This window comes from Polistes canadensis, unplaced genomic scaffold (genome assembly GCF_001313835.1).
Source record: "Polistes canadensis isolate GaletaPanama2010 unplaced genomic scaffold, ASM131383v1 scaffold_81, whole genome shotgun sequence".
In the NCBI taxonomy this organism is placed as follows: Eukaryota; Metazoa; Arthropoda; class Insecta; order Hymenoptera; family Vespidae; genus Polistes; species Polistes canadensis.
Window position 1 is genome coordinate 143,337 of NW_014569628.1, and position 17,834 is coordinate 161,170.

At 29.6% G+C, this 17,834-nt stretch overlaps 1 protein-coding gene across 8 annotated transcripts in view; it reads right to left on the reverse strand.

Annotated features, from left to right (window-relative positions):
* The window catches only part of LOC106786760 (synaptotagmin-7), a 150,874-nt gene that overhangs the window by 22,648 nt on the left and 110,392 nt on the right, over positions 1–17,834 (reverse strand). For 5 of the 8 annotated variants that reach the window (XM_014748510.1, XM_014748509.1, XM_014748506.1 and 2 more), the window contains one exon: positions 544–555. The exons of 1 other annotated variant lie outside the window; for it this stretch is intronic. In XM_014748510.1, coding sequence (XP_014603996.1) covers positions 544–555 — 12 coding nt within the window. Of the gene's footprint in view, positions 1–543; positions 556–2,024; positions 2,311–17,834 lie in introns of all 8 variants that reach the window. 2 more of the 8 variants (XM_014748514.1, XM_014748513.1) reach the window with 2 other exon arrangements.

A 17,834-nucleotide genomic window follows, 5' to 3' on the forward strand; every position in this document is an offset into this window, starting at 1 on the left:
TATATATATATATATATACGTGTACGAAGATAAATACGAAATAATGGAAGAAATTCGAGCAAAGAAACGAACGAGTGTTGGAATACGTGACTTTTGTCTTTTATATGAAATAGATATAGTTAAAAATGTAGAAATTGTTAAAAAGTAATCAACCATAATGGGGATACACGTTAATTTACTATGAAAATTGGAAGTTGTACCAAATCGATTATATATGAAATAGATAAAACTAGAACGATCGAGTAAAAAAAGGGGTTGTGGGGTGGGGGGAACGAAATAGAAGAGTTCGTTGCTTCTTTTTCTTTCTTTTTTTTTTTTTTTCTATAGTAATGGAAGACTAAATTCGGTTGAAATTTTGTGAATCGAAAGAAGTAGTAAGATTAAGAAATAGTAGTAGAAGAAGAAGAAGAAGAAGAAGAAGAAGAAGTAGAAGAGGTAATAATTATAAAATTAGTTGAAGAAATATAGAGAAGAAATAGATAAAAGATAGGAGACGTCAATTAAGATACTCGTAAAATACACTCGATGGTACGTGATACTTACTCTAACTGCGCTCTGGATTCCAATAGTTACAGTGAAATGGTGCATGAAACAGAAAAAGATTCATGATTAATTAATTAAATGCTCTTAACAACAGACCAACCCTTTTCGTCGTTATTATTTTTTCATATGTCCAATTTCTTTTTTTTTTTTTTTTTGCCCACGTTGACAGGACACTAACATAAATGAGAATAATATAGAAACACGTAATATTTAAATGGAATTAAATGCATATTTTTCGAATAAATCAATACACATTGGTGTATTATTTTTATTTCTTCTTTTTGTATTGTTTCTTTTTTATTTTTTTTTTTATGATCAATAAATTAATATATATCATATTATTACGCGTAAATATTGATATTAACGAATATAAATTTGTGCTAATAAAATGAGATCCTCGTAAATGGGATGATAAATAAAGTGTTAGATGATTGGATGCGTTCCCGTTATATTATTTTTTATTTATGATCCAAGTTTCGTAATAAAAATGAAAACTTAATTTACGTTTCATTAATAAATGTTATTTAAATTTATTGATAAATAAAACTCGTCCGTTTTTTGTTTTTCTTTCGCGTCCAAGTTTTCTTTACTTATATATTATTACACTTTGATTTTCGTTAATTAGAAATGAGAAAGATAAAATGTTTTTGGATAAAAAAAGAGAAAAGTGAAATCGATTGAAGATAGAATATTCGAGAAAAGTATTTCTTTTGGATTTGTATTAAGAAGATTCGCTAAAACCGCAGACTGATCGAGATATCGATCATGATTTCGACTACTTAAGGATAAGAGCGAAACGAAGTAAGTACTAAGTACGTACCTATCTTCTTTAAAAGTTTCAAGGATTTATTCCTAGGATTATCTTCTTCTCACGAAGTTAATCGTTCGCAAAGAGAAACTTTCGAATAAACGATAAGCTTCTAAACTTCGGTTACTAATATTACGTCTATTTTCTAAGAAACTAATCGAATTTCAATGTATTTTATAACACCAAAGATTTATCAATTCCACACATACGCATACAGAGTAGTGTAACACACGTATAATGAAACATTATTATATTATAAATGATAAACATGAAATTATCTCGATCACTGTATTATATAATAAATATAATGTATCACAGATTAGAATTAAAAACAATTTTTAATGATTCGAAGAGAGAAATGGCAAGTCAATAAATAATTATAATATATATATATTAAACATTCTATATTAATTATCTATATAATTATCACATTATTTTTTTCTTCTTAACAGATTATCAATTATAAAATTCTGTATTATAATGAATTTATTTCATAAATAATTAAATATATATATAAATATTACTTTTGTTTAATCGTATATTTCAAATTGATTCGATTAATCAGATTCTTCAATCGAGGAATACTTATAATCAAACCTGTTCCTGTTATTTCATCATAAATTTCGCATAGCCAGTTACGATTAAATGGAATCGTTGATATTTGCTTTCTTACCTGGTAGTATAATATTCGAAGAAGGCAACGAGTATTTCCAACGATCTGGTTACTGCGGCCCACATAGTTAAATTTCTTCGCGAACAAATGACCGACACTTTTCACGTTATTAAATCTAATCGATCTCACACCCCTTCCCCCCTACACACATACACACACACACACACACACACACACAAAAGTATTCTTCACTCGCAATAGTAATCACGTCTTTTCGTTATCTCACCACAAAGGTGTGGAATAATAATCGATGGGGCTGGTGCAGTGGAAAATAAACAATCGTTTCCTTAAATTCATTTTCATAACAATATATTTTTAATATGCGTATGGAAAATATAAAAAAAAAAAGGATAAAATAAATTATTTTTCATGGGAAATATATACTGCTTTTGAAATTGTTCGTAAAGTTTTTAACGAAGAGGAATAAAACGTATAAACTTATAAAAATTGTAAGTTCGAGTTCATACTTTCTTGTTTCTTAATATATATGAGTTTCAAAGGGAAAATTGAAGACAGTTAATAAATTTTGATGAACAAATTTATTTGATCTTTATATCAATTTATATATCTTTAGATCAAATAAATTTGTTCATCAAAATTTATTAACTGTCTTCAATTTTCCCTTTGAAACTCATATATATTAATATACTGTTGGGACAAGAATATTGATTATTAATTTCTTGTTTCTTTTCTTTTCTTTTTTTTTTCAATTAAATTTTAATGAAGATAAAAAGAAATGTTTAATCAACTATATAGGATTTAGACAGATAGATAGTCATAGAAACGTTTCGTTGCTCCTCGTATTTGGATATTATGATAGGGATGATGTTTGTTGAAGATTTACGAGTATCTGGCGTTGACATTTTATGAAATGCATGATAAATGCAACAACGTTTTCACGAACGTACGTGTGGTGTATTATATATGAGTTATGCGTGTGTTCATACTAATATGAAAACATATATGAATATGGAACAAAAATCAATGTTATTTAAAAATTATACTTTGAAATTTCAGTTAAAATCCTATAAAAAATTGTTTCCTCTTTTTTCCTTTTCTTTTTTTTTTCTGGTTTATTCGCATTTTTATATGTAATAATAATACTTGCAAGTAATTATTAACTATATTCGATTTATCAGTATAATTATACGGTTAACATTGTCTTCCTCGAGAATGAGGTTCCTTTCGTATAACCGTTTCCTTTAATTATCTGAGACATTGAAGTCACCGTAAATGAAGCGTCTTGAGTTAAGTTGAGTTAAGTTGAGAGTTAAGTTGAGACGACAAAGAAGTTACGTTCGAAGGTAACAAGTCAGCTCCAATATCACACAGAATTATCAACAACCGGTATGGGCTTCTAATTTATTATCAACTTTAAGACAAACCCCTTATACAATTTTAATGTTTATTACATTCTACTGAATCATTCATTATGATTAATTACCACGTAAGAAGAAATTAACCCTTCACTTATTCTCATTCATCTTTTCTTTTTTCCTATTATCTTTTATTTTAATACCAATTATCCGTTCGACATTATCAAATTGTTTATTACATGATTGACTCTTTACGTATATTATATAAATAATTATTTACAAAATAATTATATATTTCAACCGTGTAATCGTGAAACAAAAAATACATAAACGCTAACGAGCAAGTTCAAAGTTTAATTAATTTTGTGCTTAATTTTGTTTTTCTCCTCCATATATATTGAAATAGATGATGATAAAAACGAAAACACATATTTTTTCTGACTACTGTCGAAAATAATTCTCTTAAAAAAATTTCAACAGAAATAACGTTGTTGTTATTATTGCAACGCAACGTTACGAGTGTTGCTCTTGTAATTGAATAGTAAATTTTTATTCTCCCCGTGCTCGAATAAAGAATATTTTTTCCTTTTTTTTGCCTTAACGTAATTCGAAATGAGATAGAAACTGAAATTAAAAAAAAGAAAAGAAAAGAAAATTGCCGGAACAGAAGATGTAAATGAAATTTGTAAAAGGTGATATAGCGCATTTATTATTCGTGCATATATTTAAAATACTCGAATGCACGTATCTCGCTATGTCAAATTATTCGACATAGAAATAGGAATTCGTTTGTTCCCGGTACGATTCGTAAAGTCTTAACTATTCGTAAAGTCGAAAGAATTTTCGCTAAAACTCCTCGAATTTCAATCGTTCGTTTTTCAATAAATGACAAATACAAAAATATAAAAAAGGAAAATATAATAAAATATTTTAATTAAAATTATAAAATTAACATTTAAATATTTAAGCATCGAAAGTAATGTCCAACGGGGATGAAACTAATAATGTAAGAAAAAATATAATTTAAATAATCATGAAGAAAATAAATAATAAACAATAAACACGAGCATTAGGCAAACATTTCTTCGTTAAAAAGTAAAATTCGTCCCTTTTTGAATAATTTATAACACGATACGTATTTCCTTTCTTATACCCCCACCCCCACCCCCATTTTATTTAAAGGCATGAGAAAGGAAGGGCTTGAGAGAAAGGGGGTGGGGGGAAGAAAAAGAAAAGTACAATTTTCGTAGATGATTGAGTTTTTAAACGCGTAAATTTGAACGTTTCTTTCTTAACGACTTCAATTCAGGTCCCATGATCGTTCTTTTTATATTCGTTTGCCAAGAAACAAATGGTGTATAGGGTGTATCGTAAAAACATAATGGACACTTTTCATCGTCATTATACGTTTTAGTTGGACGTCAAATTGCCACTGCCGTTGCAAAAAAAAAAACGGTTGTTCATATTTTTCCGAGAGCAGATATTTCCCTTGTAAATTTTAATGAACGTTAAAGTCAACTGTTAAAAAATACGCGTCACGTGTGTCATCTAAAATCATACGCCCGCTGAACAAGAATATTATTAACAAACTTTGTCATTAAATATTACGAGTTTTTGTTCCTTTTTTTTTTTTTGTATTTTAAATTATAATATTTCACTTATATTCAGCGAATTGTATGCGAGATAAATTTATTGTTTGCATGACATTTTTTTCCCATCTAATTGTAAAACATTCTAATATATTTTTATTTAAATATATAAAGAGTTGTGTGAACAAAATTATATTACAAGTATCTTTGTTCTGTAATTTTGGTTAAACACAGACATATGTTAGTTTGAATTAATATCGATAGTTAAATTTATAGACTCTAAAGGAAAAAAAAAAAAAAGAATCACATCAACTGCAAATCCTTGGGTATATGATAGATAACAAATCAATGATAGTTAATCGCATTAGCCGCACAAGCACGCTCAAACAATATATACTCGGTTTAACCAGTCGAGCAATTAGGAATATTCGAAATATCGGTATTCTGAACAACCGGCTGTGGTATTTCTTAGCATTAATCCTATTGGTTGAATAACATCGATCCGCAAAATATGAAAGGAATATAAGCACGTCGTCTACATAGTACTTCACAATTCTCCAATCTTATTTTTTTACATTTCTATTAATATAAACCATTCGTTATTTAATAATTAAATTTCATTACGCGTGTCTCAAAGTGTACATAAAAAAATATACAAAATATTTTTTCAAACAAACGGATTTCGTGCATTCGTCTAATGTAATTTATTAAAGCAAAATAACCTGATTATAGATTACACGTTTCTTTCTGTTCAAATAAAAGAAAAACAAAAAGAAACTTTTCAATCATTTAACACGTTCCCCAATGCAATTCCGTATGCATTCGATTAACAATAAATATTATTACCCCATCGCGTGTGTGCATATCTAAAATTATACACGTGACAAGTTACTTATTAACAAACTCTGTTAATTAAATAACATTAAATTACTAAAAATAAACCCACACAGTATATACGAGACAAATTTTCTAATAATACATTATAAACAATTAATTATTATTAATTAAATACAACCAGAGATGGTTTTATCAAGAAAAAAAAAAGAAAGGATCGAATTTATGTATACGAAGACACGTATTTGATAAATTCATCAAACGTGTTATTAATTTATTAAAGTAATTTGTCAAAAGGTTTTATAACTTCTCGACAGAATATGATTCATAAAATATAAGAATCGTATCTCCAGAGATTGTAGAATATATTTGAGTAGGTCATTTCATATATATATATATAATATATTCGAAAGAATCGTTGAATTCTCTCGCGTACTTGTATTATACGTGATCATTCGAACTGTGTCTATATATTTTTCTCATTCTCTCTCTTTCTTCTCACTTCTCATTGGAGGGTAGAAACGTTCTAGATGTTATCGAGTACCATCAAGAAACGATATAGACACGATACATTCGAGTATCAGGGTGATGCTTTAAAGGAGATGATACTCTCGAAAAAGAATATCGTTTTACCCGAAGAACTTCGATCAATCGATTCAACTGAAACTTCCTTTTCCTGAGATTGACGATAGAGGAAAGAAAGAGAAAGATTGATGGAAGATAAGAAAATTCTCAGTTCTCAAGTCGAATGAAATCTGAAAAAAATACGAAACATCATCGTTACGTATCACTATGAAATGATATTTAACGTATTCGTTAATAAAATTAATTGATTTTATTTTATTTAATGATATTTCATTCATTTATTCTGATTACATTTTTGTAAGATTTCTCATTTTAAGTTTCGTATGTGAAGACCGTTAGCTACGAATTTTTCTCGATGGCGTATAAAAATATAAAAATAATATTAAGGTAAATAATAGTGAGGAAGAAAAAGCTATCAAAATGTACAACAACAACAACAACAACAAGTAAAAATAGAAGAATAAGATGAAGAAGGGGTAGGGGAGACAAAATATCGATTTTCTTTTAACTAACGTTTTTATTCTAGAATTTTAGTCCCTTGTATGTATTTTTTATATTATTAAATATATTTTTTTCCCCGTAGTTTTTATAGAAAAACGAGAATTTAAACCGAGAAATTTTCAACAACGTCAATGGGTTGAGTAAAAGATGAAATAAAGTTGAGATATCATAAAAATATGTTAGATTTCAATAGATCCATGCTTATCAAAGTTATAACAAGTGAACGTGTAGAATCAGGGTTGGGGGTAAATAAATAAAAATAAATAAAAAAGAAAAGAAGAAAAATGTGAGATGAAAAGTGATAAATAAAACGAATCGTCGTAAATCGCAAAAGCATTCGATTTCTCTACTCAACGATTTTCTATAGTAAACCTTTTTGAACCTTTTCACGTCCGATGTATCATCGAGAAAGCCGTTTAAAAAGCAACAGGCCGACTTTCGTCCGCGTTAACTTTAGATTACACCGAAACTCCTCCTTATACTTTCTGGAATAATAACAAGAAGTAAAAAAGAAAAAACAATTGGAAGCTTTCTATTCAATTCCTTTTTTAATACTCGATGAAATTACTTTATTTAGATGCAAGCCAACAGAGGGGCCTTGCCAAGGAACAAGAGGACGGCTAGTAAAACATAAAAAGTGAAAATAAAAAAAATCTTTTACTCGCGACAGATTAAAATAAAAATGTTTCTCGAACGAATCATTCTTCAATATTATAACCCGTAAAATATTCAAAAATACGAGATTAGTATACAAAAAAAAAGTAAAGATAAATAATTCTATTTTTCCTATTAAAATATATAAAATAAGATTCATGTGATCATAGTAATGATATTAAAATCATAAAAGAAATCTTAAAGTTAACTAACCACCCAACACATTGTCCTATTACGTTCTAATGTTTTATTCTAACTCATTGTACATTTACGTGTACGCGTGTAAACTACGAGGAAATTAAAGAAATATATGATTAGAATTGTTCTTCACGTTACATGATTTTAAGCTGTGTCTGAAGGATAAGATGAGAGATACGAAGAGAAATAGATGAGGAAGTGCCGGTGGTGAGTGAAACGGAACGATGAGAGAGGCTGAAAGGGGTGGGGTGGTGGGTGGGGTGAGGGGGAAAATGCTAGGGAAGATGAGGGGGGTTTGGATCGATCCCAGCTACCACCACCACTACTACCACCACCACTACTACCACCACCACCACTACCACAACCAACTAGAATCACCAGCACCAGCAAGCTCGTCGTCCGGGTCTTGTCAACTTTATATACTGTATCTCTCTCTCTCTCTCTCTCTCTCTCTCAGTCTCTATCTGTTTCATTTCATTTTGTCTCTCTCTCTCTTTGAGAAAGAACGAATATTCCATGATGTGCGTAGTTGTCCCTCTGTCAGAACATATTACGAAATATCCCAGTCATATCTCGAGCGTGAATTTTCGACCGAGCAATCTCTTTTTGTTCATCCTAATTTATCGATTCTACCGCAACCACCTCCCCCCTGCCCCAAAGTCCACCCCTTGTATGATAGTACGAACAAATTTTTAACAATAAGGATAATAATAATCGACCGACATTCCTCCACACACTCCCCCACCGCCCCCAATCCCATCTTTTTTTTTTTCTTTTAATTATCATCGTGGGTTTTTTTTTCATTTGGTTTTCTTTTTTTAATTTTCATTGAATTTTTGTACTCTCTTTCTCTCTCTTTTACAATTAACGTTGTAGATAGTTTTGTTTTTCTTTTTTTTTTTAAATGTGTATTTAACATTTAACGATCTCATTATATTATATCGATTTGTTAATTAATATAATGAAATATATAATATAATACATTAGTTGATTTATATTGTTTCGTAAGGAAGAATCTTTATCAACGTATATCGATTAATTGGACACGAATCCCCTTGATGTTTCGTCGTTAATAGGAAAATTAATATCTCCCAACGTATCTGGAACAAGTTAGATTATCGTAGTCTATAAATCGTAGGACGTTAATAGACAACGCATACAAATACTAGAGTGTTCTAGAATCTTATTCAGATTTGAGACAGCAGTTAAATGATATTAAATCTATTATATTTGTTCTAATTTCTCGAATATTATTTTTAACGAGACAGATTTGAACGAAAAGAAATCTTTAATTGTAAGAGTTTGTTTAAATAAATCACAATAGATTGATATTATAGGGGATTAAACTTAAGATTCAAATTAGATAATTGAAAATGATTGTAAATTAACGTTCAAGATTCTCTCTCTCTCTCTCTCTCTTTCTCTTTCTCTCGATCAATTTATCGAACGATTCGATTAAAATGCCTTGTAATTAATTAAATTTTGAAGTACCTTTAACCGATTAAGTTAGGCGTAAATTCATGGATAATTGTCGAATTAATTTTAACGCCTTACCATAACAGTTGAGATTAATTATGCTCGTTATCAAAGAAACCACGAAATTAAATTCATCCTTGTAAACGTTATCTGTGTCTGTGTTTGTATCTTCTATATTCTTACTTTAGAGATAGAAATAAAGATATAAAATAAACGAAGAGGTGAATGAGAGAGAGAGAGAGAGAGAAAGAGAGAGAGAAAGGAGATACCAGTAGAGAAGCAACCCCTTCCCTTTCATATTATTTAAAATTTACTTTAAACAAAAGCATAAAAGAAAAATTGAATGAACACGAACACCGTTAACAATCATGAGACATAAATAATTTATACACGCGTAATCTTTAACCATCTCATTATTTTTATAAACGCGTTATAAAATTGAAACATTTAGCGTGGGTCTCCCTTTTGGCAAGGAAAACTTGAACAAAAAAAAAAAAAGAAAGGAAAAATGAGCTCGCAATCAAAGTAACACGATTCTTCGCGAAACCATATTATTTATTAATAAGGTAAATAAATACATAAGGTTTGGTCTAATGAGAAGGGTCTAATGAGTCCTAACTTCGTCAAACATTATATTAAGGGGTTCGAGGAAAAATCGATATTATAATTATATTATATTTATTATTATTATTATTATTATGGGTAGGGGTTCAAACACGCGTAACATTAAATGTTTTAATAAAGTAAATGATCATCGAGCCGTGACTCGTTAATGAACGAAAATAAACGAGGATGCTTTCGACCTTTTGTGCTTTTTGTTCGATACATCCTCAAGTTAAAAGAAAACGGATAGATGGATAGATACTATAGAATATGAAAGAGAGAGAGAGAAAGAGCAACAGGTTTCCTTTCCTCATTTCACAGTATAACGTGTACTAACTGGAGAAGCCAACGGATTCTATTTGACTTTACAACATGGGTCCGGTATTTCATTGACTTTAAAGTGATTCGTCAGTTTGTTACTCGGTATTTTACTGCCACGAATTCATGACCATTCACGAGAAATGTAAATGTTTGATGTAATCGTTGCAATCTTTAAATTGTTTGAGAATCATCCATTCGTGTTTAATTTTTAGTTTTTAATTTTTTTTTTTCTTTTTTTTTTTTTCATTATTAATATTATTATTTTTGGTTTTTCATTTTAAATTTGTTTCATCATATTATATTTGACAATGGAAAAAAGACACGTGGAATTTCTTATCGTTCGTTTACACAGTCAGTTGAATTATAAATGATAATAATCAACGAACAAAAAATGATTCGAACGAAAATGAATTCATTTCGAAAGCGTGGCAAACGAATTAACAGCATGCTAAACTTCATTTTATTCATTCTAACTTTGCCGTTTGCACAGTTTAAAGCTAATCCCTTTTTATTAGAACACATATACACACACATACGTTAAACAGAAATATTGAACGAGTTTTACTCGAGAATTATTGTACGTGTACAACAACTATTCTGTTAATAGAATATCTTCAACGATGTCGAGGTAATTGGTTGCTCGTTAACTTTGTATTATTTCGATCAATTCGTATATTTTGTTTTTCTTTATTTCCTTTCGCGTTCATCCAGACAGAAAAAGGTTTAACAAATTAATAGGATAACGGGATGAAAGAAAACGAGAAATCGGTTTAAGGATTTTTAATGAATGATCTTCGTTATTCACAAACTCATTTCTATCGTTTTGTTTGTTAACGTTTGTACGTGCTTGAAGAACCAAAGAGAGAGAGAGAGAGAGAGAGAAAGAAAGAGAAACATAAAGGGTGGAAAATCTTTCATAAACTCTGACACAATGCACATTGTCCTGGTTCGAATACTCTGGTCTGAACCAGCGTTCGTTTCGAAATACTAAACAATGGGTTAACAATGAAATTGTTAACATTTTCTTGAAAAAAAAAAATATATTAAAAAAAAATCTATATCAAAGTGATTCCACCTAACGAAATTACGTTTCCTTTTGTAGCTTGGATCAATTTTGTTTATGAAGAAAAATATAAAAAAGAGTAATAAACATGTGCAATGTATTGTGTCAACGTTAAAATGAATACGACGAAACTGACAAATGGACCAGGTCAAATGTTTGTCTCCATTTCGTTAGAAAATTTCGTATAAACTGAAGTATTATATTAGAACTGGTAATATCTTCGATCATAATATAAAATGGATATGGGATAGATATAATACGCGTGTTCGTTCGTCCATAGAAATGTGTAGGAAATCTTGTGGAAAATTAAGTAGGACTGTGTAACAAGATGAAAATCATTCGACCGTGTCGGTTCTATGACATATCGCGAGAAACCTGTCATAACTTATGCGAAATACTTTGACACAGTTTTAACATTGAAATTGACGTTTTACTCTAACGATACGATAAGATAAGATAAAAAAAAGGGATAAATTCATTTCTCTGTCATATATATATAAAATTCTTCGTTTTCAAAAGTATCTTCTCAAATATATTTGAGAGAAGAAAGAAAAATAAATCAAAAAATAATTTATCATCGCTATTATCACACATTGGTATACTTCTGTTGTGTGATAAGTTCGTTGCAAAATGTTCCTATATATATAAATTAAATTATTATTATTACTAATATATGTGTATACACACACGTTATCCCCAACATGACGAATATTAATGTGAACCAAGAATTCGTACGTTTTTCTTTTTTTTTTAATTTAACATTTCCAAAGTAAATTTTACATTTATGCAATTTCGAAGTAAAGTTCGCAACACAATAAACACAAGTACTTTTGGCTTAGTCTCTGATATATCTTTGAAAAATAATTTTATTATGTGTATTACATCCCCCTATTTCGACAAACGAGAGATAATCTAAATCAGAAGTTCAACCCAACTTACGCGAAACGAATAATAATGAACTGACGTGAATTTGCCCCCAATCGATTTCGCTTAACAAAACTATCAATCATCGTTCATTTTCACAATCAAAAAATCTCTTAACAAAATAAAAGGCAATCGACCCTATACGATTGGCTAAACTAATCGAGAATATGAAAAGTAAATAATTGCATGGAGAAAATCCGAATTTTTTTTTTTTTTTTTTTTTGCTTTATCGAACTTTTATTCTTTTGTGTTTTTTTTTTTTTTTCCTACGACGTTGATCAATTGCAAATATCGATTTTTTTATTTTTCTTATTTATTTTTTTTTCATAGAACGATTCTCTCGAATTTCATTTATTATATTATTTATTATCGTTTTTTGATTAATACTTTTATATTCGTGGAGTATTAATCCGTTAGAAAAATTTACGTATACCTTTGAACTAAACCCACCAACCCCCCACCCTCCCCCCTACCCCTCACCCCTTCCTCCGTTCGTAAAACTTTATTTCTGTTTTTGTCCATAAATATTCATCCGAGTATCATAAAACTTGTAAGAGATTTTTGAAAACGAATATCAATCGATGATATAATTATATGCAACCTTCTAAATATGTATGTCATACGTAATGTAATCTTTCGTTATCCGTAATAAGTATTAATAAATAGAGTCGAATAATCGATAATAACCATTACCCCCCCCCCCCACCCCTCGCTTCCCTACGACAAAAGAAAAAAAAATTATTTAATATTATTATATATATTGTTAATATATAATATATTACGCGTAATATTAACGATGAAAATATTAATAAATATTATCAAGTCATAATATTACTTTTTTTTACGTGTAGAAAATAAAAAAACATGCATTTTGTTAATAAGTTCAATATAATTTTATCGAGTAAAAATAAAAAATGTTTATTTAAAAAGAAAAAAAGATCATTTGCTGAAATAAGTATTCAATTCGAGAAAGGTGTTTTGAGATAAAGAAAAAAAAAAGAAATAAATAAACGCAAAAAAATGATCGAATTAATTGTTGTATCTATGAAAAAGTTGGGGCTGACGTTGTTGACAGTATTCAAAACGTGTTTGCACGGTAACGAAAACATACCCTGTGGCCTTTTTGTTCGGGATACGAGTTCGAAAGTGAAACGTAAAAGTGCGACATATATACACACACACACACACATACACACGGAATTCCCTTAGGGTTTACCTCATTGATAAGAATCTCACGCGTCCAACTTACTTTGTTTCATATCCAACCCCCCTGATCCTCCTTCATTTTTTTATGATTTCATTCATAAACGAGAACACGTTGAATTTACTATGCCGATCTTGTTCGTTATTCGTTCATCGATAAGATATCATTCGTTTTCAATGTTTTAACAAAGTGTAATATCAAAAATTAAGAAAATAATAATTGGTTATGGTAGATTAAAAATGTGTAATGCATATAATGGAAATTGTATTTCGTGTTGGTTTAACCGATACGTTGTGGGGGGATGGTAGGGGGTGAGGGGAGAAAGAATATTAATATTCAGATTCGTAGATCTTGGATACGGATCTCTGAAATAGCATTTTGTTTTAATATTTCGCGTGAACGTAAGCTTGTAACGAGATTAGTCTCTTGGTAAAATGGAATATATCATAGGTAAATTCGAAACATAGGCAACAGGTTCCACTAACAAACGTGCATTCTCATAAATGCCATACTATTATCTCGGTAAAATCCTTTAGACTGCTATTAATGTTACTTTTATCTTTATAATATATAATAATAATTTTCTGATGCAACTAACTAAAACGTAGACACACACACACAATACGATTTTATCTTTTCAAATAAGATTATATATTTACTTTTTATTAATCACTGTTATTACTCATTCGTATTATGTGATATGTGATATTACAATAATAATAATAATTAAAAATATCTCTAATCTACGTCGTGTAATAAATTTTCGATTTAAAATCACTTGAACCAAACACGCGTAATTTAATACAATTTCAATTAATATTTAAACGTATATCCTTGTTAAATACGTAAATCATTTATTATTCATTATTTTATTGTATAAAGATATTTCTTATTCATCGATAAATATTATATTAGAAAAGAATACATATTTCATTGACAAACAGATCGTTTCTCTACAAGTATATAGAACTATTCGGTCTCGAGAGGATTACATTCAATTTTAAAGATCATCCAATCTTTCCTTCTGGTCCTAAAACCCCATTCCCCTTTTATACGAGTCTATTTTTACAAAGTTGTCCATTTAAACCGCGATGTGTGCGTATTCCACGTAAGTATAAATCTAACCGCGTGTATGTGTGTGTTAGACGAAACGAATAGTAGTCTGGGCTAGTTTAGTTTGCTTTTCAAAGTAAAGAAAACCTTTCTTTCTTGCTTTCTTTGAATCATGCTTGTGTGTGTTAAACTGGATTATTTTTCTATGTATGTGTGTGTGTGTGTGTGTGTGTGTGTGTGCGCCTGCTGGTACATCGTAGTAGAAGAAAAATTTATTTCATTTCTTTTTACGTATACGTAATTTTCTTTCCTTTCTTTTCATTTTCTTTTCATTTCTTTTCTTGTTAAATCGATCCGTATAACAGAGGGCAAAGGTTAAACAAAAGTTATTTTCAGAACGGTGAAAATAATTAACCGATCAAACGATTCCGACGATGATAATGATAATAATAATGATGATCATGATAATCATGATGATAAGATAACGTTTAAAACTTGCCAGTGAGAGTGAACCAAAAATAGAATTGATTGAAGGTGCGTTGAGAAAGATGAAAAAGACATACACGGAGAAAAAAATGGGCAGGGGGAGAGGAGAGGGGGGTAGGGGGGATAGGAACTCATATCGTCGTCGATGACATTATGAGGAACTTTTCAAACAAAACCCTTCCTCGCATCGGTATAATACGAGCAGCGTAATTAAGCTTGAACGAAACGGATTTTATCTATAAAAACGTGTGACGATGCAAAGAAGCTCATGACAATATAACTCTTACAAAGACTATGTAAAGCAACGAAGCAAAGGAAGAAAAAGAGGAGGAGGAGGAGGTGGAGGAAGAAGAAGAAGAAGAAGAAATAGAAGGTTGGAAATATGGAAAAAGTACGGTGGAAATTACGTGAACAGCAGAGAGGTAATTTAAAAAGGGCGGTTTTGCTTTTTGCAAAGCATTTTGCTGGAAGATAAGTTAACTTAGTACGATTTATCGCAGAGACGAGTGATTTTTACCTTTTTTTGCTTTTTTTCTTCCTCTCTCTTTTAATTCTTCTTTTTCTTTTTCTACTTCTACTTATTCTTTTATATTTTCATTCGAGAAAAAGTAAAAGAAGAATAAGAAGGAGAAGAATAAAAAGAAAAGAGGAAAAAGGGGTAAAAGAAATAATAATTAGTCTTATGATTTCTCTTTTGATGATCGAATTTAAATTAAGTTCTATTGTCGTCTGTACTAAAGTAAAAAGAAGAAAAGGTACGAGAACTTTTATCTATTTTTCTTTTAAAAAAGAAAAAAAAAAGGAAAATAAAAAGTCATTTGTTTTTTCCCTCTTATATCTTAGTAAAAATGAAAAATAAATAATCAAGAATTGTGTTTTAAGGTTAAAACCTTGATCCTATCCCTCTCTGCGGATTAAAAAAGGATTCAATTAATTTGTCTGAAATAAAAAAAGATACCACTACGCGAAGAATTATTTTATAAAATTCGTTCCTTGAAAAATAATAATAATTCGAATTAAAAATGAAAATGTGAAATTAATAATTCTTGTTTTTTGGAATCATTCGAATGTAAAAGTTTTCTAAATTTTTCTGCGTGCGTGTGAACGAGCGTGAATATTTGTTCAGATTAGAGAATTGTCGGCTTGATCTACTAAGAATTTACATTTACGAACATACATATTTATGTTTTCATTTGGTTTTGCGATATCACGATCTATCCAGTGTCGTAGTAGAAAAAAATAAAAGTAAATGGAAGAACTAACGTGTGTATGTGTATGTGTGTGTTGTCTGTCTGGCTTTGTCGTTTCGTTTTCAGTCCTTTTACACATGAATATTCAAAGTCCAAGTTATTCGTATAACCAACTAGGACAACGACGTTGATGCACAACACCCAGGCACCCCACCCAACAACCTTTTTGCAATCTTTATTCTCTGCTACTATTTGCCAACGGTGCTTTAATCCAAAACCCAACCCAACTCAACTCCCCCCTCTCCATCCCAAATACGTTTATCTACATTTTCTTTTTTGTTTTTTCATTCCCTTTGACATAATATTCATCCGATTCTTTTTTAAAAGCTTTGCGCCATAGTGGAACATGGTGTCACGATGAATACTACGGTTTGAAATATATTTTTTGTTTAACTTCAACGAAATCTTTCCACGTTCTTCCCGTACAACGACAATCACGTCTGATGTCCAGTGTTAAAAGTATTCTTTTTTTTTTTTGTTTCTTTCTATCATACATTTCCATAATTTCATCTACTCGAATTGGTTGATCTAACGTGAGTAGAATTGTTTTCTTTTCTTTTTTTTCTCTTCGTTTTTTATTAGAAACGTCGGAGACCTTTACAAGATTTTCAGGGTATATTTTCGATGTAATTATTTTAAACATATTAAAAAAAAAAGGGGCCAACCATTAACACAATAACAATGATGTATAATATATCGTTTCGATTAATATAATTTAATATATTTAACGATTAAATAAATTTAATATAATTTATAAATAAACAATTCAACAATAGTGTTGTCAAATTATTATCGATATAATTACAAATTGTCGATCTAATGTTCTCCAATAAAAAAAAAAAAAGAAAATAATTATTTTGTAATTATTGGATTAATTTTGTTTACATATATATATATTTTGTTATCGTCGTTAAATTGTTAACGGTGTGTCTGTTAACTTCTTAAAAGATACTACAATAACTTGTGGAACGGTCGATTAGTTCATCGATCATATTTCGCCTGACTGCTCTCTTGCTTGCTTGCTTGCTTGCTTGCTTGCTTGCTTGCTTCGTCTGCCTAGTTCATCCGCCATCTTGTCGTATAACTGTCGCCTCCAAAGATATTTTCCACGTGCATCGACGGTTTATTGATTTTCGCGGAGAAACTTCCTTTCGCAGACGCAAACCTTATCCCACATTTGCCATTTTACTTCACCATGCTTAACATTATTACATTGTTCTCCACACTTTTATCGATAACTATTCAAACTAACCATCTTTATCTTTTTCTTTCTCTTTCATACGAAACTCATGTATTTCGAAACGATTTTACCGAAAGAATCTGATTTTTGTTCGGAAAATAATTACCTTATACTATATCCGAATAAATTTTATCGATTTATTTGAGACAATTTTTCTTACCCCACCTAAACAAATAAAAAAGAAACTTAAAGAATCTAACCTGTTTGTACGGTGTGTCCACGTAAAAATAATTTATTATATTATTTGGAAACACATTTTTATTATGCTCGCAAATATAATATTTCATAATCTTCAATTTGTGTTTGATCACATTATCTCTATGGGGAATAAATTGAGTATTATTGAAAATAAATTCAAATAAAAAAAAAAAAAACAAAGAAAAAAAAACGAAAAAAAGGATTAACATTACGAAACGAAATAATATGAATTTAATTGTAATCGTGCAAAAACAAAACAAAAATAATATCTGCCCCCGTAGTGGGTATAACAAAAAAAAAAGAAAAAAAAAAAAA